Source organism: Balaenoptera physalus, assembly GCF_965194825.1.
Source record: "Balaenoptera physalus genome assembly, chromosome: 5".
Taxonomy (NCBI): Eukaryota; Metazoa; Chordata; class Mammalia; order Artiodactyla; family Balaenopteridae; genus Balaenoptera; species Balaenoptera physalus.
In genome coordinates, this window is record NC_138884.1 from 39,064,670 (window position 1) to 39,088,542 (window position 23,873).

General features: G+C 39.8%; 1 protein-coding gene across 1 annotated transcript in view; it reads right to left on the reverse strand.

Moving 5' to 3' along the window:
• Positions 1–17,502, reverse strand: part of RNF175 (ring finger protein 175) — a 54,456-nt gene extending 36,954 nt beyond the window's left edge. Inside the window, 1 exon segment of the mRNA XM_082463587.1 lies at positions 14,356–17,502. Coding sequence (XP_082319713.1) covers positions 14,356–14,481 — 126 coding nt within the window. The 5' untranslated portion in view covers positions 14,482–17,502.
• Between the last annotated feature and the right edge of the window lie 6,371 nt (positions 17,503–23,873).

The window sequence follows — 23,873 nt, forward strand, 5'->3', positions numbered from 1 at the left end:
ATTTTATTTTTAATTAAATGCTGTTAAAAGCATTTGGGAATAATTTAACTTTGAGGCTTTGCCTATGTCTATACTGTATCAACACTAGCAGCTGGAAAGAGAAAAATTCAAATATCCAGATGTTCGGTCTATGTTGTGCTAAAAATGTGATCGTGTATTTGCAAACATTCAGGTATTTAGTAGTATCTCAAACAAAATATTAAAAATTTTCTACTTTCTACCCACACTTTTTGGCATCACCTAGGAGCAGTTAATGTTATATTTTTCAACTTTATTTTCTTAATAACCTGTTTCCTTTGCTTTAGGTATTTATGATAAGCTGCTCTGATGTACACAGCTCCTATAGACCATACAACAGAATCAGTCTAGACAAATTAAATGAGCACTTCAGAAGACAGACAAATTTGTTAAAAGCTGTATCTGAAAAAATTCTGAGCTTTTGGATTGGTCTCTCGCCTCTGAAGTACCTGGTCCAAATTATGCATGAAATAATGTGAAAGTAATAATACTTTATGCATAATAAATAGTACCTTCAGGGCATAAATATTATGTGTAAATAATAATAATACCTTCAATGTACAAAGCTGTTCACACACATTATTGTGTGTGTACTTTCTACTTTTTTTTTCTAAATTCCTCCCTTTTTTATCTGTAAACTCCCACTCCCACCATTTATCATTGATTGACTGACTGAATTGTTCCATCCCAGTACACAAATATAGGAGTATCAGAATTGTTAACCTGTACCCCACGGGAAACAACCTTACCCACTAATGATCACATGCAGCTCCTATCGCCTTCATCTTACAGACTCCTCTCATTTCCAAAGGTACTCAGAGCAGCACCTTTCCCCCTAATTCCCTTCAATGAGGTTGTTTCACACACTTGTAATGCACTTAGATTTTCTCTTCATGGTCTGCATTTCTCCCTGGGATTCCCTAACCTTCCAAAATGATTTTTTAAAATTTGCATACCTTAAGGTCTGCTTTTTGTGCTGTATAGTTCAATGGGATTTGACAAATGCATAATATCTTGTAAGCAAAATTACAGTATCACACAGATCAGTTTTACTACCTTAAATTCCCATTTCACTTGCTTATCCTTATCCTTATCCTTTTCCTTCCCTGAGCCACTGGCAACCACTGATCATTTTATTGTCTTTGTTTTTGCATTTTCCAGAATGTCATATAATTGGAATCATACAGTATATAGCCTTTTCATATTGGCTTGTTCCTCCATGTCTTTTTGTGGCTTGATAGCCCATATCTTTTTACTGCTGACTAATGTTTCATTGTATGGAGGTACCACAGTTTGCTTATTTATTCATATTTTAAAGGACATCTTGGTTGCTTCCAGTTTGGGGTGATTATGAATAAAGGTGCTATAAATATTTTCATGCAGGTTTTTGTGTGAATGTAGGTTTCCATTCAATTGGGTAAATACCTAGTAGTGATCGCTGAATCATAAGACTACGTTTAGCTTTGTGGGAGACTGCCCAGCTGCCTTCCAAAATGGCTTTACCATTTTGCATTCCCACACAGCAAGAGTTCCTGCTGCTCCACATCCTCATCAGCGTTTGGTATTGTTCGATTTTTTATTTTAACCATTCTAATAAGCATGTATTGGTAACTCATTATTGTTTTAACTTGCAATTCCCTAATGACAAATGATGATGAGCTTCTTTTCATATGCTTATTTGCCATCTGTATATCTTCCTTGATGAGCTGTCTTCTTAGATATTTTGACATTTAACTGAGTTGATTTCTTATGATTGAGTTTTAAGTATATTTTGGATAGCAGTCCGTTATTAAGTATGTATTTTATAGTTACTTTCTCCCAGTTTGTAGCTTGTCTTTTCATTCCCTTAACAGTGTCTTTCACAGAGCACTTTTTACTTCAAATAAAATCCAACTTACCAATATTTTCTTTCCTGGATCATGCTTTAGGTGTTGTATCTAAAAACTCGTCACCAAATGCAAATTCATCTAGATATTTTTCCTATGTTATCTTCTAGAAGTTTTATAGTTTTGCATTTTACATTTAGGTCCATGATCCATTTTGAGTTCATTTTTGTGAAATATGTAAGTTCTATGTCTAGATTGTCTAGATTATTATTAATTTTTTTGCATATCGATGGCCAATTGTTTCAGTACCATTTGTTGAAAGATATCCTTGCTCCATTGAATTGCCTTTTTGCTCCTTTGTCATGGATCAGTTGACTATATTTGTGGGGGTCTATTTATGGGCTCTCTATTCAGTTCCATTGATCTATGTGTCTATTCTTCCACCAATACCACACTGTAGTCATTACTACAGCTTAATAGTAAATCTTGAAGTTGGGGAGCATCACTTCTCCAACATTGTTCTTCATTGTTGTTCTGTCTATTCTAGGTCATTTGCCTTTTCTTATAAATTGTAGAATCAGTTTGTCAATGTTCACAAATAGGTTGCTGGGATTTTGACTGGGATTGTAGAACCTATAGATCAAGTTGGAAAGAATCAACATCTTGACAATATTGAACTTTCCAATCCATGAACATTGATTATCTTTCCATTTATTTGAGATCTTCTCAGTTTTTGCATATAGCTCTTGTACATATTTTGCTAGATTTGTACCTAAGTATTTCCTTCCTAAGTATTGCAAATGGTATTGTGTTTTAATTTCAAATTCCAATTATTCATTGCTAGTATATAAGAAAGTAATTGACTTTTGTATATTGACCTTGTATCCTGCAACCTTGTTATAATCACTTATTATTTCCAGGAGTTTTTTGTTGATTTTTTTGGAGTTTTCCATAGAGACAAACATGTCACCTGCAAACAAAGATGGTTTTATTTCTTCCTTCCCAATCTGTATACCTTTTATTTCCTTTTTCTGTCTTATTGTACTAGCTAGGACTTCCAGTACAATGACGAATTGAGGTGATAAGAGGAGACATTCTTTTCTTCTTCCTTATCTTAATGGGAAAGCATCCAGTTTCGCTCCATTAAGTATAATGTTAGGGTAGGTTTTTTGTAGATATTCTTATCAAGTTGAAGAGTTCCCCTCTATTTCTAGTTTGCTGAGAGTTTTTATATGAGTGGGTGTTGGACCTTGTCAGATGCTTTTTCTACATCCATTAATATAATCATGCAAGTTTTCTTCTTTACCCTCTTGATGTGGTTGATTGCATAAACTGATTTTTAATTGTTGAACCAATCTTACCTACCTGGAACAAATTCCACTTGGTCATGGTGTATAATTCTTTTAATGCATGGTTTAATTCAATTTGCTTCTATTTTGTTTAGGATTTTTACAATTATTTTCATGAGAGATACTGGTCTAGAGTTTCTCTTTCTTGTAATGTCTTCATCTGGTTGAGGTATTAGGATAATGCTGGCCTCAAAGAATGTGTTCTGATATATTTCCTCTGCTTCGACTTTCTAGAGAGATTGTAGAGAATTGGTATCATTTCTTCCTTAAATGTTTGGTAGAATTCACCAGTGAAACCATCTGGACCTGGTGCTTTATGTTTTGGAAGGTTATTAATTATTGATTCAATTTTTAAAGATAGATATAAGGCTTATTCAGGCTATTTCTCCTTATGTGAGTTCCGGTATAGTTTGAGTCTTTCGAGGAATTAGTCTATTTCATCTAAACTTGTAGGCATACAGTTGTTCATAATATTCATTTATTTGCTTTTTATGTACATGAGATCAGTAATAATGACCCTTTATTCTTTTCTTATATTAGTAATTTGTGTTCTCTCTCTTATTTTTCTTCGTTAGCTGGCTAGAGGTTTATTAAATTTATTGATCTTCTCAAAGAACTAGCTTTTGAACTAGTTTTGAACTCTTCTCCTCTTAGCATGACTTGTAATTTTTGGTTGAGAAGTTCTTATTGAGGTTCTTATTTGGGTAGTAAGAACCTTTAGTGTGAGATTTTGTGTTAATTTGGCTAGGAGTTGGGCTGTGTTTGATGTTTGCTATGTGTTAGAGTCTTCAATTTCCATTAGTATACGTGTTTGTGTCTCCCTTTTTGTCACTGGTTCCCCTAGAAACTCATTCTTGTGTAGCTTGCAGCTCTTTCAGCTGTAATCCACTGTTATACTGGATGCCTGATGATGTGGGGGTCAGGTGATGGGCAGTGGAAGTGTTCTATTATTCTGTGATTAAGCCTTGATCTTTTAGTAGTCCCCATACTACGACCTTCACAGTGTTTCTGAACTTTTTGTTTTCCCCTGAGGTGAGACATGAAGGCTAGAGGGTCCTGGAGTTGGGTAATATCCCTTTCTCCACATTGGCTAAATCTCTGATAAAATCTTTTCCCTTGCGGTGCAGGTCTTTGTCATGGTGAACACTCTGGGTCTAGTTCAAAATAATTAACTTTTCCCCTAACCCTGTCAGAAGCACAAAAGTTTTTCTTGGCTTTTTACCATGAGAAGACTTGGTGGGATCCTTGGAGGTAAAACCTACAAAAATATGGGCGGTCCTTACTCTCAGGAGTTTCTCACTCTCACATTGGCCTAAACTCTACTCCCAGCAATTCTTCCAAGTTACCCATTAAGTATTTCCTCCAGTTTATGGCTCTTGCAGCTTCTGCTCCCAATAAGCAGATCTTAGTTTTGAGTTCCTGTATTCATCTGTCTTTCCGGTTTTGGGGCTGATGGCTTTCCCTGTGACCTCAATTCTCTGATAGGTCCAGGAAAAGTCACTGACATTCAGTTGGTTCAGCTTTTTTTGTTGTTGTTGTTATATGGGAGTGATGACTTTCAAGCTTCTTACGTATTAGAGCTGAAACTAGAAGGCCTTCCTATTTTTAAAAATTCCATCATTTTAAAGATCAGGAAACTGAGGCTCACTGTGGTAAGATGAGTAGCTAGAGTCATCTAACTCCTAAGCCAGTGCTCTTCTCTTCACAGCCTGCCCCTGGTTCTTGGTAATACATCTCACCAAACCAGCCCGGGGAATACTCCCAGACAAAGCAGATGGCAGAGTAGGAGGGTGTGTTAAGGCAGGGTAAACAGGTGTGATGTTTGAAAAAACAGTACATCAAAATATCCTAACAGAGAGTGTAAATTAATGGGGGAGTGTATTCATTTTAGCTTTACAAAAGCATTCAGAAAAGGATGCTTTTATTAGTAAACTGCTTTTATTAGTAAACTGCTTTTACAGTGTATGATTAAATTTGCACAAATGTTATATACAAGTCATATCCCTTGAATGTATTCAGAGTCAACTAATGGTACTGAACACTCACTGGGTATCTAGAAATTCTCACAAGGAAATATTCTGAATCACAAGTCTGGGAGATGGGCTCTTATCTGCAGTGTTGTTTGCATTTTGCAGATAAGGAAACCATGATTCAGAGATATTGAAGGAGTTGATCCTTGATATGAGAGCAAATAACTAGTGAGGTTGGATTCTTGTCTCCTCTCTGCAACTAATTAGTGATATGACCTTGACCAAGTTATTTAATCTCTCTGAACTATATTTCACAAAGGGAAGAAAAAAATTATTGTCTCCCAGGGTAACTTAGATAACGTACAAAAAGCACTTATTACAACTATAATAAAATGTAATAGTTATATATAAATTTATATATAGTATTTCACATATAAGTATATTATTATAGTGATATAATAATAATTATTATTATGGAGTAACTATTATTATAGTAATTATAATTAAGTTATATATAATAATATACTACTAATATACTGGTGGGAGTTACAATATCAAATCATTGAAATAAACTTCACTATATGGCCCCTTATAGAAAAGAGCCAGGGAGAGGACCTTCAAGATGGCAAAGGAGTAAGACGTGGAGATCACCTTCCTCCCCAGAAATACATCAAAAATACATCTACATGTGGAACAACTCCTACAGAACACCTACTGAATGCTGGCAGAAGACCTCAGACTTCCCAAAATGCAAGAAACTCCCCGTGTACCTGGTCGTGTGGCTGACAGGGTCTTGGTGCTCCAGCCGGGTGTCAGGTCTGAGCCTCTTAGGTGGGATGGCCAAGTCCAGGACATTGGACCACCAGAGACTTCCTGATCCCACGTAATACCAGTTGGTGACAACCCTCCCCAGATATCTCCATCTCAAAGTTAAGACCCAGCTCCACTCAACGCCCAGCAAGCTCCAGTGCTGGACGCCTCATGCCAAACAACTAGCAAGACAGGAACACAACCACACCCATTACCAGAGAGGCTACCTAAAATCATAATAAGTTCACAGACACCCCAAAACACACCACCGGACGTGGTCCTGCCCACCAGAAAGACAAGATCCAGCCTCATCCACCAGAACACAGGCACTAGTCCCCTCCACCAGGAAGCCTACACAACCCACTGAACCAACCTTAGCCACTGGGGGCAGACACCAAAAACAATGGGAACTATGAACCTGCAGCCTGTGAAAAGGAGACCCCAAACACAGTAAGTTAAGCAAAATGAGAAGACAGAGAAATATGCAGCAAACGAAGGAGCAAAGTAAAAACCCACCAGACCAAACAAATGAAGAGGAAAGAGGAAGTCTATGTGAAAAAGAATTCAGAGTAATGATAGTAAAGATATCCAAAATCTTGGAAATAGAATGGAGAAAATACAAGAAACGTTTAACAAGGACCTAGAAGAATTAAAGAGCAAACAAACAATGATGAACTACACAATAAATGAAATTACAAATTCTCTAGAAGGAATCAATAGCAGAATAACTGAGGCAGAAGAATGGATAAGTTACCTGGAAGATAAAATAGTGAAAATAACTACCGCAGAAGAGAATAAAGAAAGAAGAATGAAAAGAATTGAGGACAGTTTCAGATGCCTCTGGGACAACATTAAATGCACCAACATTTGAATTATCGGGGTCCCTAAAGAAGAAGAGAAAAAGAAAGGAACTGAGAAAATATTTGAAGAGATTACAGTTGAAAACTTCCCTGACATGGGAAAAGAAATAGTCAAGTCCAGGAAGCACAGAGAGTCCCATACAGGATAAATCCAAGGAGAAACATGCCAAGACATATATTAATCAAACTATCAAAAATTAAATACAAAGAAAAAGTATTAAAAGCAGTAAGGGAAAAGCAACAAATAACATACAAGGGAATCCCCATAACGTTAACAGCTGATCTTTCAGCAGAAACTGCAAGCCAGAAGGGAGTGGCAGGACATATTTAAAGTGATGAAAGGGAAGAACCTACAACCAAGATTACTCTACCCAGCAAGGATCTCATTCAGATTCGACAGAGAAATTAAAATCTTTAGAGACAAGCAAAAGCTAAGAGAATTCATCATCACCAAAACGGCTTTACAACAAATGCTAAAGGAACTTCTCTAGGCAGGAAACACAAGAGAGGGAAAAGACCTACAATAACAAACCCAAAACAATTAAGAAAATGGTAATAGGAACATAAATATCGTAATTACCTTAAATGTAAATGGATTAAATGCTCCAACCAAAAGATACAGATTGGCTGAATGGATACAAAAACAGGACCTGTATATATGCTGTCCATAAGAGACCCACTTCAGACCTAAGGACACATACAGACTGAAAGTGAGGGGATGGAAAATGTTATTCCATGCAAATGGAAAGCAAAAGAAAGCTGGAGTAGCAATCCTCATATCAGACAAAATAGACTTTAAAATAAAGATATTACAAGAGACAAAGAAAGATACTACATAATGATCAAGGGATCAATGCAAGAAGAAGATATAACAATGGTAAATATTTATGCACCCAACATAAGAGCACCTCAATACATAAGGTAAATACTAACAGCCATTAAAGGGGAAATCGATAGTAACACAATCATAGTAGGGGACTTGAACACCCCACTTTCACCAATGGACTGATCATCCACAATGAAAATAAATAAGGAAACACAAGCTTTAAATGATACATTAAACAAGATGGACTTAATTGATATTTATAGGACATTCCATCCAAAAACAACAGAATACACTTTCTTCTCAAGTGCTCATGGAACATTCTCCATGATAGATCATTTCTTAGGTCACAAACCAAGCCTTGGTAAATTTAAGAAAATTGAAATTGTATCAAGTATCTTTTCTGACCACAGCACTGTGAGACTAGATATCAATTACAGGAAAAAAACTGTAAAAAATACAAACACATGGAGGCTGAACAATACACTACTAAATAACCAAGAGATCACTGAAGAAATGACAGGGAAATAAAAATATATCTAGAAACAAATGACAATAAAAACATGACGACCCAAAACCTATGGGATGCAGCAAAAGCAGTTCTAAGAGGTAAGTTTATAGCAATACAATCCTACCTCAAGAAACAAGAAAAATATCAAATAAACAACCTAACCTTACACCTAAAGCAATTAGAGAAAAAAGAACAAAAAAACACCAAAGTTAGCAGAAGGAAAGATATCATAAAAATCAGATCAGGAATAAAGGAAAAAGAAATGAAACAATAGCAAAGATCAATAAAACTAAAAGCTGGTTCTTTGAGAAGATAAACAAAATTGATAAACCATTAGCCAGACTCATCAAGAAAAAAAGGGAAAGGACTCAAATCAACAGAATTAGAAATGAAAAAGGAGGAGTAACAACTGACACTGCAGAAATACAGAGGATCATGAGAGATTACTAAAAGCAACTATATGCCAATAAAATGGACAACCTGGAAGAAATGGACAAATTCTCAGAAAAGTACAACCTTCTGAGACTGAACCAGGAAGAAATAGAAACTATAAACAGACCAATCACAAGCACTGAAGTTGAAACTGTGATTAAAAATCTTCCAACAAACAAAAGTCCAGGACCAGATGGCTTCACAGGCGAATTCTATCAAACATTTAGAGAAGAGCTAACACCTGTCCTTCTCAAACTCTTCCAAAATATAGCAGAGGGAGGAATACTCCCCAACTCATTCTACGAGGCCATCATCACCCTGATACCAAAGCCAGACAAGGATGTCACAAAAAAAGAAAACTGCAGGCCAATATCACCGACGAACATAGGTGCAAAAATCCTCAACAAAATACTAGCAAACAGAATCCAACAGCACATTAAAAGGATCATACACCAAGATCAAGTGGGGTTTATCCCAGGAATGCAAGGATTCTTCAGTATAGGCAAATCAATCAATGTGATACACCAAATTAACAAACTGAAGGATAAAAACCATATGATCATCTCAATAGATGCAGAAAAAGCTTTTGACAAAATTCAACACCGATATATGATAAAAAAGCCTCCAGAAAGTAGGCATAGAGGGAACATACCTGAACATAATAAAGGCCATATATGAGAAACTCACAACCAACATCATTCTCAATGGTGAAAAACTGAAACCACTTCCACTAAGATCAGGAATAAGACAATGTTGCCCACACTCACTATGATTCAACATCTTTTGGAAGTTTTAGCCAGAGCACTGAGAGAAGAAAAAGAAATAAAAGGAATCCAAATCGGAAAAGAGGTAAAACTGTCACTGTTTGCAGATGATGTAATACTATACATAGAGAATCCTAAAGATGCTACCAGAAAACTACTAGCGCTAAACAATGAATTTGGTAAAGTAGCACTTTTCAAAATTAATGCACAGAAATCTCTTGCATTCCTATATACTAATGATAAGAAATCTGAAAGAGAATTTACGGAAACACTCCCATTTACCACTGCAACAAAAAAAATAAAATACCTAGGAATAAACCTGCCTAAGGAGACAAAAGACCTGTATGCAGAAAACTATAAGACACTGATGAAAGAAATTAAAGATGGTATCAACAGATGGAGAGATATTCCATGTTCTTGGATTGGAAGAATCAACATTGTGAAAATGACTATACTACCCAAAGCAATCTACAGATTCAATGAAATCCCTTTCAAACTACTAATGGCATTTTTCACAGAACTAGAACAAAAAATATGACAATTTGTATGGAAACACAAAAGACCCTGAATAGCCAAAGCAATCTTGAGAAAGAAAAATGGAGCTGGAGGAATCAGGCTCCCTGACTTCAGGCTATACTACAAAGCTACAGTAGTCAAGACAGTATGGTACTGGCACAAAAACAGAAATATAGATCAATGGAACAGGATAGAAAGCCCAGAGATAAACCCACGCACATATGGTCACCTTATCTTTGATAAAGGAGGCAAGAATATACAATGGAGAAAAGACAGCCTCTTCAATAAGTGGTGCTGGGAAAACTGGACAGCTACATGTGAAAGAATGAAATTAGAACACTCCCTAACACCATACAGAAAAATAAACTCAAAATGGATTAACGACCTAAATGTAATGCCAGACACTATCAAACTCTGAGAGGAAAACATAGGCAGAACACTCTATGACATAAATCACAGCAAGATCCTTTTTGACCCACCTCCTAGAGAAATGGAAATAAAAACAAAAATAAACAAATGGGACCTAATGTAACTTAAAAGCTTTTGCACAGCAAAGGAAACCATAAACAAGACCAAAAGACAACCCTCAGAATGGGAGAAAATATTTGCAAATGAAGCAACTGACAAAGGATTAATCTCCAAAATATACAAACAGCTCATGTAGCTCAATATCAAATAAACAAACAACTCAATCCAAAAATGGGCAGAAGACGTAAATAGACATTTCTCCAAAGAAGATATTCAGATTGCCAACAAACACATGAAACGATGCTCAACATCACTAATCACTAGAGAAATGCAAATCAAAACTACAATGAGATATCATCTCACACCGGTCAGAATGGCCATCATCAAAAAATCTAGAAACAATAAATGCTGGAGAGGGTGTGGAGAAAAGGGAACCCTCTTGCACTGTTGGTGGGAATGTAAATTGATACAGCCACTTTGGAGAACAGTATGGAGGTTCCTTAAAAAACTAAAAATAGAACTACCATACGACCCAGCAATCCCACTACTGGGCATATACCCTGAGAAAACTATAATTCAAAAAGAGTCATGTACCATAATGTTCATTGCAGCACTATTTACAATAGCCAGGACATGGAAGCAACCTAAGTGTCCATCAACAGATGAATGGATAAAGAAGATGTGGCACATATATAAAATGGAATATTACTCAGCCATAAAAAGAAACAAAACTGAGTTATTTGTAGTGAGGTGTATGGACCTACGGTCTGTCATACAGAGTGAAGTAAGTCAGAAAGAGAAAAACAAATATTGTATGCTAACACATATATATGGAATCTAAAAAAAAAAAAGGTTCTGAAGAACCTAGGGGCAGGACAGGAATAAAGATATAGACATAGAGAATGGACTTGAGGACACAGGGAGGGGGTAAGCTGGGATGAAGTGAGAGAGTGGCATGGACTTATATATACTACCAAATGTAAAATAGATAGCTAGTGGTAAGCAGCCACATAGCACAGGGAGATCAGCTCAGTGCTTTGTGACCACCTAGAGGGGTGGGATAGGGAGGGTGGGAGGGAGATGCAAGAGGGAGGGGATATGGGGATATATGTATACATATAGCTGATTCACTTTGTTATACAGCAGAAACTAACACAACATTGTAAAGCGTTTATATTCAATAAAGATGTTAAAAAAAAGATGAAAAAATTTAAAAAAATAAAAATAAAAAAAAAAGAAAATAGCCAGGAACCTCATGAACATGTTCAAAGCTCTAGCTCTGGTAGGTCCTACATAATCTTAAATGACAAGAGAAACAAGTTAAAAGTTAGGTTATTTTTGGATGATAAGTCTATTTAGGTCAGCTTTTGTGGAAACATGTTCAGCAAATTCCATCCCAAAGATATTAAACTGAGCAGTGTATTAGGTTCAGGTTTTTGGATACAGTTCATGCAGAGCACAATAAAAAAGCTGGAAACCAGTGCTGGAATCAGCTACTGATGCTCTGGGAACCATTTCCAGGCCCAATGTTTGCAGATGTCACCAAGAGTTACTGAAATGGCTGAGTTCTGATGTTGGCTCTTGTAGTGAACATCCAAGTAGGGATGCACAGCATGGGGCAACGTCAAGGCCGCAGCATGGGGAAAGCGCAGCCTCACGTGCTGGATCTCACCTTGAGCCAAAGATTGTCATCAGAGACATGCAGGGGAAGGGGGCTACTCCACCTTTTCCTTTGGGGCAATACAGTAATAGATGGACAGATGGGCAAAAAAGTAGAAAATATTCCACTGTGTTTTCAGCTGTATCTATGAGCCAACCCAGAACTGTTCCAATGGCACCACAGTTCCAATGAGACCCAAATCTGTCCTTGACCCCTGAGGGCATCTTTAGACTCCTGGCTTTGTCAAAGTGCCAGACTGGGCCATCTTAAGAGATGCCACGATCACAGTCACCTGGTTACCTCCAAGGTATCCTTAGGACCACAGAGGCCCTCTGGGTAGCCATAAAATAGCACAGCTGTGTGACAGAAGGACACAGAAACAGGAACTGCAGGGATAAGTGGGGTGACTAAGGGAGTCTAGTTTGGTGGGGGGAGTGGAGCATAGTCAAAAGCAACGTCCCTGGAGAGGCATTCTAGGCAGTACAACTTGTGTAGTGAGCAACAGGAAACAACTTGGGCAGACCACTCCAGCTAACCAACAGTTGTAGCCTGAGCCACCAAGGGTCAGAACCTCCAATGGCAACAAGCCCTTCAAGGGGCCTCTGACTCATGGGCAGGTGTATCTGTGGTATAGCCAGTGTGTGAACTCCACATTGACGGACGCAGTGAAGAAAATTTGTCCAAGTGGAATATAGAGGGTGTTCATTTTAATTGACAAGGCAATGATGACATGGCAGCACATGGATGCATTTGCTTCAAAGAGTTGCCACATGAGCAACTTCGTCAAATACAAGACAAGGACAGATTCTTTTTGGCGTAAGTACCTCAAAAATCATCAAATAAAAATAGCAGAGGAGTGGTGGGACACAGTGCAAGTCAGTTGGCTCATGTGGTGTTTCCTTTCAAGGGGGATTTCCTTCTATGTAAAATGCACACCTGTGTCATCATGGAAACGGAACTTAAAAAAAAATCTAATCCAGAGGTAATTAACAGTTATAAAGGAAGGATGGAACAGGGCTATGAACCTTTTCATTAAGAATCCAGGTTTCTTCTTAAGGACTCTAGAAATTCTATGTTAGGTATTTCCATTTTGAAGATAAGGAAACCGTATATTTAAGGGGCTTTTCTTTGATATAAAGTAACTAATGAGGTTTGATTCTTGTCTCCTTCATTGAAGAAAATTTGTCCAAGTGGAATATAGAGGATGTTCATTTTAATTGACAAGGCAGTGGTGACATGGCAGCACATGGATGCATTTGCTTAAAAAACAAACAAACCCCCTACCCCCAAGATTCCCCTTTCTAAATAAATGTTCAAAATTACCTAAATTTACATATTATAGGGAACTCAAAAGAATTCCTTTAGATCCCATGCTAGGTAGGAAGTAATATTTATGATGGGTAAAAAGAAAATAAAATACTGGTCTAAGCCAGCCCTTCATATGTCACAGGCAAGTCTTCTTATACAGTCCAAGACCCGAACCATGGAGAGCATTAATTGAGGACCTATCTCCTCTGCAACGTTTCTCCACTCAGGCCATACTCAGGTCTAAACCATTGGTTCTCAGCATGCGGTCCCAGGACCAGTAACATCAGTTCCACCTGGGAACTTGTTCGATGTGCAAATTATTTGGCCCCTATTGAATCAAAAACTCTGGGGGTAGGACCTGGGAATCTGATTTAAGGAGCCCGCCAGGTGATTCTGATGCACCCTGAGATGTGAGCACCACTGCTCTGCACATTGCAGTGGCCTGGTCTCAGGTCCAACAAGCCCAGGGTATGACTCTGAGGCCATGAGATAGGAAGGCTCCAGTGGGCGTGCTTGGGTGGGATTGGTCTGCGACAACAAGATCCCGCTCTGTGTGGCCAAGGTCAGCGCAGTGTCTGCCTTATCACGCTTCCTTGGATATGGAAACCATCAATGCCAAGACAGTTTATTGCTAATGAAGCAAAGTTAGACAGACTCAGTCTTTTGTTTCTGCCATGCCTAATCCTCCTGTCCTGGGCCACTGGCAGAAGTAGTTCATGCCCAAAAGGAAAATTGGGTTACTTAAACCAGGGTTTCTCAGCCTTGACACTATAGACATTTTTGTCATGAGGAACTGTCCTGTGCAGTTTCAGTGGCATCCCTGGCCTCTACCCACTACATTCCAGTAGCAGCTCCTATCCCCCCTCCCCTCCCGCTAAGACGTGACCATCACAAATGTTTCCAGATGTTGCTCCCGGGAGCAAAACTGTACTGGGTTGAGAGCCACCAACTTAAACCAAACCATTTCCTTCAAAGTGGTAACAAAGGAGGGATGTGATGGGAAGAGGAGCAGGCTTCCAGCGGCCCCCGGGTTGACTCATGTGGTAGGAATGACCATGCTTCTGTCTCCACTGCACCAGCACTATCTGGGCGATGACCAGGGCACAGAGGAAGGTCAAGATCATCTCCATGTGCATGGACTCATGGTCCTGGTGCATCCTGTACATCCTCTCCTGCTGCAGGCTGGAACCAGCAAAGGAAGTCAGCTGAAAAAGCCCTCAACTCTTGCACATTTAGCAGAACAAGAAAAATAGGTGGGACTCATAAGAAGCAACAGGGAATTTCAAATGTAGGGTTTTTGAAGCTTTGATTACAAAGTTTTCCAAAGTCCTTCTTCGTTCCTCCCTTTCTCCTGGGCTTGGGGAAGGGACAGCTGAGAGGAGGAGCCTGAGTTTGTCAGCAAAACCAATTCCTCTCAGCCCTTAGCTTTCCCACGTGCTTTTGGGCTCAGCCTTGTCCTTTCGAGGAAAGTGATGGGGCCAAAAGCTCACTGATGGGCCCTGGGAAGACCTGGGTTCTAGGCCCTGATCTGCCACGTGGATCGCCTTGGGAAAGTCACTTATTCTATCTGAGCCTCAGTTTCCTCATTTGCAGATCTCAAATCCTTCTGTACCTCGCAGGATTGGTCTAAAACTGCAAAGCACATATATATTTTATTTGTACCTATATGAGGAATAATAATTGCTATTAGGTTGAATCATATAAAATTGCCATTTTTGAAAGTGAAAAAAAACCCCAGTCAAATACTGGTAATTTCAAGTAATTGCTAACATTCTCAAGTACAAAGATATCCTGCAGATGGTGCCTGTGAAGAGAATGTTATCCGCGGGGCTACAGAAAACTCCTGAGTTGTATAAATCATTTTCATTATAAGGAGAAAGAAGAGACCTAAGTATTATCTTAGGCACAAACATTCAGAGGATGGCTAAATGCTTCAGTGTTTAGTTGGACTCTTAATTTTATACAGTGGTAGAGAAAACCACTAAAATATTATGTCATCTGGTTTAACTTCCTACAGCAGAAGTGGTCTCTAAGAGAGTCTAGAGCAGAGGCTCTTGACCTGGTCTGTGAGTTGGAAATCACTAGGGAGCTTTTAAAAATCACAGTGCCCAGGCTGGACCCCAGATCAATGAAATGAGCATTGCTGGGTGTTCTGGGCTGAACTGGGTCCCCTCAAAATTCATATGTTGAAGTCTTAACCCCTAGGACCTCAGAATGTGACTGTGTTTGGAGAGGGGGTCTTTAAGGAGGCAATTAAGATAAATGAGGTCGTTAGGACAGGTCCTAATCCAACATGACTGGTGTCCTTATACGTGAGGACACAGACTCCCACAGGGAAGACCATGTGAAGACACAGGGAGAAGGTGGCCACCTGCAAGCCAAGGAGAGAAGCCTTAGAAGAAACCAAAGCCTGCCGACCTCTGGATCTTAGACTTCTAGCCTAGTCTGTGAGAAAATAGATTTCTGTTGTTATAGCACCCAGTCTGTGGTGCTTTGATATGGCAGCCTGAGCAAACCGATAGAGATTTCCAGGATGGGATCCAGGCATCAGTAATTTTTAAAGTTCCCTGTGTGGTTTTAAGGTGCAGCCAAGATTGGGATTCACTGGCCTAGAGGAGAGAGCAGTCCGGGATCAAGATTAGGGAAAAGGGGGAAAAGTATGAATCTTGCCAATCAATTACTTTATAAATATTGATTAGCATTATCTTTCACCCCAAGTGGGGAACCATCAGTCACAAAATCTCTCAGTGTCCACTTATGACTGGTCACAATATGTATTTAGTTAGAGCACTGATCAGAAAGCACTCCAGGGTAACATTCTGTGACCTTTTAAAGGCACTTGTTGGGTACCTGGGCTGGGTCTTTGTCTTTACCAGCATTTCTACAGAGCTGCCTCAGTAAGAGCCCCATCCAAATCCCAGGGGTGCCCCCTGCTGGAGAATGCACAGAAATGAGCCCACAGACCCTCATAAATATTCCTGCTTGAGTTCAACTTTTCTGAGATGGAATCTGAAAATGTTAGTGCTGGGAGGTACCATAGATGTACTGAGACCCCTTCATTTATCAAATGAAGAAGCTGAAATCCACATCAGGTAAGCAACCTGAATAAAATTACATGGCTATTAGTTTCTGTGTTGGAAGCTGAGCTTAGGAGCTGAGAATGATTTCTAGAAGCTCTTTAAAAAATATATTCATTCTTCTGAAGAAATGGGAAGTGAAAAAAAAATAAAAGGGTACAAGCACTTAGTTATAGTTTTTACAGCCCCAAATCCCAAATAACTATTTAATATTCTCTGTAATGAGTGGACTTCAACTTAGGCCACGTAGATAGAAGAGTGAATTTATCATCAGTCTAAAATAGGACTTGCATAGATATCAAACAAAATATACTTTATGACATTAATCTATTTTGTGCATATACAGTAAAATGCATCTCAGATGGTTAACCTATGTGGAAGTACTTTGGAAAGTATAAAGTAGCATACAAATGTAATAAATACTTCTACTTTGATTAGGAATACATTCATAACTGATAACCATAATGCTAAAAAGGAGGAACATTTCACTGTTATTTCATTTGGTGCCCATAGGGGTCCAATGGTCCCACAGTAGGTACCATAGCACAGGGGAAACAGGCTATAAAGAAAACCAGATGTGTCTTGTGCCTCAGAGGACAAGGACATATAAGGACATATATTGAGGGACATACACATTTGTGGGACTGCATGGAGCCTACTGCAGAAAACAGATGAAATCCCTGTGGTTTTGGTCTATACAATCACTGTGCACACATGGCCATGCTAACCCACCTTCTATCCTGGGAAATTTATAAATAAAATGATGGCTTCATTTAATTTCTCAAACTGTTAAGATGGAAGTCTAATTTTTAGTATACCAGCTGTAAAAAATTACAAATCACTTACTTCCACTCATCATCTGCAGAAAGCTTTGTGTGAGAGACCTGAAAAACATAAAAAGAGCACTTCTCAAGTTTTTCTTGTTTTCTTAGCTTGCATTTTACAGCATTACATGACAAATCCAAACCATGAAAAAGAGTGATGTTTCTTAGTACTGGAATAATTTAGGATGAAAGCGCTAATAAAATATTTGCTTATGGAACTAAAACACACATACACATACACACCCTAAACAAACAGTAATCAGGTCACTATTAATAAATACTTGATTCTTCTCCAAGTTCAAGGTTTTAGAGTCAGAGCTGACCAGCTACTTGTTTGCAGCATTTTTGTGTCCTCCCGTTAATTTAATTTAAACCCTGACCCCAGGGAAGTGGGGTAATGTGGCCTTGCCCTTGCACACTGAGCGGGAGAGCATAGAGACCATCCCCAGGAAGTGCTTTAGGCTGATCTACAGAGTGTTCCCACGTGCTGCCTGCCTTCCGTTGGTCACTGCTAATCCACTACATTGGGTCATTTGAAGCCTTTAAGGCCAATCTTCGAAAATACGTCATCGTATAACCTTCATGGAGAACACAGGCTGCTTAATCTCTAGCCCAGTAGCATCAAAAGCTAAAAATCCCTAATGATGGCAAAGAAGAGAAGGCAAATAAAGCATTTGTTACACAAATCTGACATTAACCAGCTTTTTTCCCTTTGTTTTCTTCAAATGGCATAAGCAATTCTGACAGGGAAAGAAACAGCGCCATCCATATTTCAGGCTAGGCTTTCTCTGACTTGAGGTCAACCGGTTCCATAAAACACCTATGCCTTGGTCAGAGGCTGGAGGGGTTCCCTTATAAGAGAGACGAAAGCTCCAGGTGATACAGCTAAGCAGAGGCTTGGGCAGTATCTGCACAACGCGAGGGCTGGCTGGATGATGCCAGGAGAGGAAGTGGGTGAGGCAGCAGGGGATGCTGGCAGCTTCTCCCGGTCTCTCTGCCCACTGGTGGTCCCACCAGGTGGTCCCTGAGATGCAAATGGAGGTCATGGCACCTGGGCTCAAGGCTGCTTTCCAGGAGCAAAACCTTAGTGGCAACCCTCAGGGAAGAGCGGTACCTGAGTCCCCTCCTTTGTCTGATAGGGCTCACTTGGCTGACATCTGCTTTGGGGGAGAAAACACTGGACGGGCTTGGAGCCAAGAGCCGTGCAGCCACCCAGCAACACCCAGCACTAAACATCGAGCTGATTGGGGCTTTGGGTGACCCAGGGCACATCACCAACCTGTGTTTGTCTCCATTTCCTTCTTAGAGACTGGAGATTGACATAAAAGCTGCTCTTGTCTACTTCACTGGAGTACTGTATCAATAAGACAATAGATGAGAGTTTTGTAAGAAGGTGCTTCATCCAAGGGCCAATTATCTCAGTAAAAGTTGTAACCAAAGACTCCCTGTGTCCTTTTCTTTTTGCTATTCAAGATCTTCAGGTTCACAGTGCTTTTTGTTCAGATAACCTTAAAACAGGGAACTGGGTTTTTTGTTGAGAAGATAAATTCCCTTTGACTTTTACAAGCAATATAGCCCTGGGCATAAATGTGTAACTATCTATCAGATTCTAAGCCTTTTTTTTAAGTGAAATATAGTTGATTTACCATATTATATTAGTTTCAGGTGTACAGCATAGTGATTCAGTATTTTATAGATTATACTCCATTAAAAGTTATTACAAGCTATCTTGCTATAATTCCCTGTGCTATACAGTATAACCTTGTTGCTTATCTATTTTATACATAGCAGTTTGTATCTCTTAATCCCACACCCCTAATTCGCCCTCCCACCTCCCTTTCCACTTGGGTAACCACTAGTTTGTTTTCTATATCTGTTAGTCTGTTTCTCAAGTCATTTTAAAAGAAGTATGATAAATTATTCTACAGAAGACCAGGAAAGCTTAGGGAGTAGAAATTATAGCTGAAAAGATTTCTGCTAAATATTGGATACAGTTAAGAACTTCCTTAGATCAAGTGATATTGAAACAATATTCATATTTCCTAGGGAAAAAGCAAACTATGATGATGATGGAAATGATTTTTTCCTAGTAATAGTTCCCTATAGTACAATATTTTTTTTCTAGGGTGGAATCTACTTTTTGACAATTATTTTCTGGTATGTAAGCCTATCTGGGATCTTAAGAGGATTTATTTTGGAAATTGAAATGACACTAAGACTTATGCTTATCTGAAGGATAAGCATAAGGATAGCCAGGAAAATTCAGAAGAAGAGAGTAAAGACTTGTCCTATCAGCCACTGAAATCTACAATACAGCCACAGAAATTAATTGAAAGCATTACTGGCCCAGGAACAAGAAGACAGAGGAGTGAACAGAACACAGAGGCCAGGAACAGACCCAACTACATATGATAAGCAGTGAGAAATCAGTGAGAAAGAAATGATTGTTCAATAAATGGTGCTGAGACCATTAGCTAGTCATTTGGGAAAAATATAAAGCCGGATCCATACCCGGCTTCAGAAGGATCAAATATTTAAATGTAAAAAAGAAAATCTTAAAAGGGCTAGAAGTAAATATGGGTAAATATTTTAATAATCACGCAGTGAAGAAGGCATTTCTAAGTATGATGTGGAGCCCAGAAATTGTAAAGTAAAAAAATTGATGAATTTTGAGGACATAAAAATCAAATACGTTAAAATCACCTATATTTGAAAGACAAATTAAACTGGAGAAGATACAACATATGTGAAGGCAAGAAGTGAATAACCTGAATAGAAAAAGAGGTTTTACAATTTAATCCAAAAGAGACAAAACATTTCCAAAGGGCAAGGCACATGAACAAGAAATTCATAAAAGAGGAAATATAAATGGCTCATTTATGAAAAGATGTATCAACGCACTAGTAAAAACTTTGGAAAAGCCTTTGTGAAAGAAGACTGATTGTGCTGAAGACCCTTGGGAGGGATGAGGGGTGGAGGGGTCCTAGCACTTCTGGAAGTGTGGGTGCAGCTGGGTGAAAACAGAAGGTTCAGTTAAGAGTGGTGGGAGGCTTTGTGTCGTTCTCCCCTGCACCCCACCCCTAGGGTGATTGGACAGGGCTCAGAGGCCCAGGAGCTGGGAGGGAGGGCGGAGGCATTGAAAGCCCGTGTCTGGAGGAGGGATCCCTGCCCCGTCCTCTATCAGGCCCCACAGGCATTGCCCTGCTCTACAAGCCCCTGTGCATCTCAAACCTGGAAACACAAAAACTTTTTTTTTTGTCTTTTCTAACTCTTAAGAAAATATTTTGAAAGTTTTGTCGCTGGTTGAGTAGAAATTGACAGAAGAGGGCTGGTGTAGGGTGTAGGCCCTCAGGTGGGTTGAGGGAGAAGGGCGGAAATAAAGAACAGCCCCAGCCCTAGAAAATCAGAGATAGAGTTTTTAATTTGCCCACCCCCACACAGGCCATCTGAAGCTGGTGTCTAAGCAGATGGGGTCCCCCTTGTAACTGCACTGCCTCTCTCCCTCCACTGCGGTGGGGTAGTTTGGAAGGAGCTAGGAACAGCCTGGAAATCCTGAGTCTGAGAAGTGAGGAGGTAAGGTGTGCAGGGGGGCCCTTCCTACCCCGGGTCCTTGGTGCGTCTGATGGGACCAGTCCTCCTCCCTGGTTTCCGTGCTGCAGTGGGTTGAACTATGTCCCTCCACATCCCCCCCTACCCCCAAAGATATGGCCAATTCCTAACCTCTGGTACCCATGACTGTGATCTTATTTGGAAATAGAGTCTTTGCAGATGTGATCAAGTTAAGGATCTTGGGATGGGATCATCCAGGATTTACAGTGGGCCCTAAAGCCAACGGCTGGTGTCCTTACAAGAGAAAGTCAGAGGGACATTTGCACATAAGCAGAGACACATAAGCACAGAGGAGAAACATGCAGGAGGAGGCCACGTGAAGACAGAGGCAGAGACTGGAGATAAGCAGCTATAAGCCAAAGACACCTGGAGTCCCCTGAGGTTGGAAGAGGCAAAGAAGGATTCACCCTAGAGCCTTTGGAGGGATCATGGCCCTGCCTATACGCAGGTTTTGGACTTCTGGCCTCCAGAACTGTGAAAGAGTAAATTTCTAATGTTTTTTTTTCCCCCTTTTCTATCAATATTTCTTTTATTTTCTGTATTTTTAAAATAATTTTTATCAGAGTACAGTTGATTTACAATGTTGTGTTAGTTTCAGGTGTACAGCACGGTGATTCAGTCATACGTATACATGTATCTATTCTTTTCCCATATAGGCCATTACAGAGTACTGAGTAGAGTTCCCTGTGCTATACACTAGGTCCTTATCAGTTATCTATTTTATATATAGTAGTGTCTGTATGTCATCCCAATCTCCCAATTTATCCCTCCAGTAAATTCCTATTGTTATGGCAGCTCCGGGAAACGGATACACGCATGTCCAGCCCCAGCAGGTCGTTATACACTCCGGTTTGCAAGCAGCTGGGCGGGTGGGGAGGGCGTGACCCCTGTAAGCTCTGGGTCAAGCAGGCTGCACAGGTCCTGGTGGACCCTGCAGGCAGGCCTGGCAGAGCAGCTTGGCTTATAATCTTTAGACGTGTGGCATGTGAGACTTTATTTGTACTCTTGCCCTGGGCCTATCAGATGCGGGCCTGCCACTTGGCTGGGGATGCTGGCTGCCAGGCAGCACATGGAAGACCAGAGGACTTTTTGTAAAACCATCCAAGACAAGAGAAAAGACTTACAGATATGGACCGTCATCATTCTTCCCGTGAAAAGGCCCAGGTAGGTCCCCTTCCAGCGCAACCTGCCTGTCAACAAGCTCTCTCTGCTTATGGGAGCTTCTGAACAGTGTTTTAGTGTCTCCCCTTAAATATAAACAGATGGCCAAAGATCACCAAGTCCTTGAGTCAGGAAAGGGTTCTGCAATGATGACAAGGATCCCAGGCTTTAAAAATGGAAACAAACAAAAGCTCTTAGAAATGAAAAATTTGAGAACAGAAATTAAAAATCTAATGGAAAAGTTGAAGATAAATTATGAAACTCCCTCAGAAAGAATAACCAAAAACCCCCAAAGGAGATGGAAAAGAAGAAAGAAAATATAGGAAAATGAGAGAATCTGGCCAGGAAATCTCAAATCCAAAATAGAGTAGTTCCAGAACAAGAGAACAAGATAGCTGAGAGTAAGAAATTTAAAAGAAATTCTACAAGAAAATTCCCAAGGATTGAAAGACACCTGTTTTCAAATGAAAGGACTCACCAGGTGCCCAGCACAATAAATGAAAAAAGAGCCACGTCAAATCACACCAGTTGGAAATTTGAAAATTGTGGTTCAGAAGGAAGAGCCTATCCAGAGAGAAAATACAGGTCAAATGTAAAGGATCAAAACTCAGGATGGCACAGACTCCTGAACACCATCTCCACAAGTTACAAAGAGAGCAGAACAAAGTGTTCAAACTTCCAAGGGAAAATTACTTCTATAGACAAACTACCAATCAAGTCTGGAAGCAGAATGAAGATATTTATGGACATGCAACATTTCAAAAACATTCATCTCCCATGTGTCCTGTCTCAGGAGGCTTGACTAAAACAACAGAGTAAATTGAGAAAGAGAAAAACTGGATTTCCAGGAAAGAGGGGTGCAACCAGGAGAGTCCCCTCCAGGTGAAGGGACGCTCCAGGAGGACGGTGGAGGGGCATCCAGGACTGGTGTCTGGGCCTCAGACTGGGGATGCGGCCAGCCTAGACTGGACCAGGCATGGGGGGTTTCACCAAGTGCATCTCCAAGAAAAAGATGAAGCTGAGAGATCAGCCAGTGTGTTCTGGCATGTTGAGAAGATCCATACAATTCTGGCGGTGGGTTTGGGGATGAATTGGTGACTGGTACACCGAAAACTAAGGAAACCAGAACATGAAACTCAAGGGAAAGCAGACTAGTACAGAGTGGATGTGTAGCGACCCGTCTGGGAGTGACTAGTACTCACTTGAGTCGCTAACGTAGGCAGTGAGTGAAGACTTAGCCAAAATGTGTGATGTAACTAAATTGAGAGGATGGAAGACGGAAAGCAGTGGGGGTGGGGTGGACAGGCTGGTGGGAGAGAGTGTAGTTCTCATCATCCACAGTAGGGGATCAATCAGATAACACCAGTGACTAAAAATCAAGAAATGTTGCATGATCGTGTTATTGAAAATATGGAACACATACCAGAAAAAATGGGTGAAAGCGTTGAAAATTGTTGCCTCTGGGGAGTGGAAATCAGGAATGGGGAAAGGTGAGTGAAAGTGGGGATGCTTTTTTTGTTTGTTTTAAGTCTTACAGAATTATGTATGAGTCTTTAAATTTGGGATGTACAAAACTTTAATAAAAATTAACAATAAAAAGAAAAAATTCCCATAACAAGGTATAATTTTCACCGAAAAGAGTGACAAGGGGGAAAATAGCCCTCTTGCGCCTGTCACGTGTGGGTGTACATTAAGACAGTTTCTCTGGAGAGAAATTTGGCAACGCATATCAAAATTGTAAGTGTTTGTCTATTCTAGCGTAGAATGTTCTAGGAATATCGTCTCAGGAAATGAAGAGACAAGGAAGGATGACACAGGTGTTCACGTAATTTTATTTATAATATTGAGAAACTGGCAACAATCTATGTGTCAGTCTGCGGGGGATCA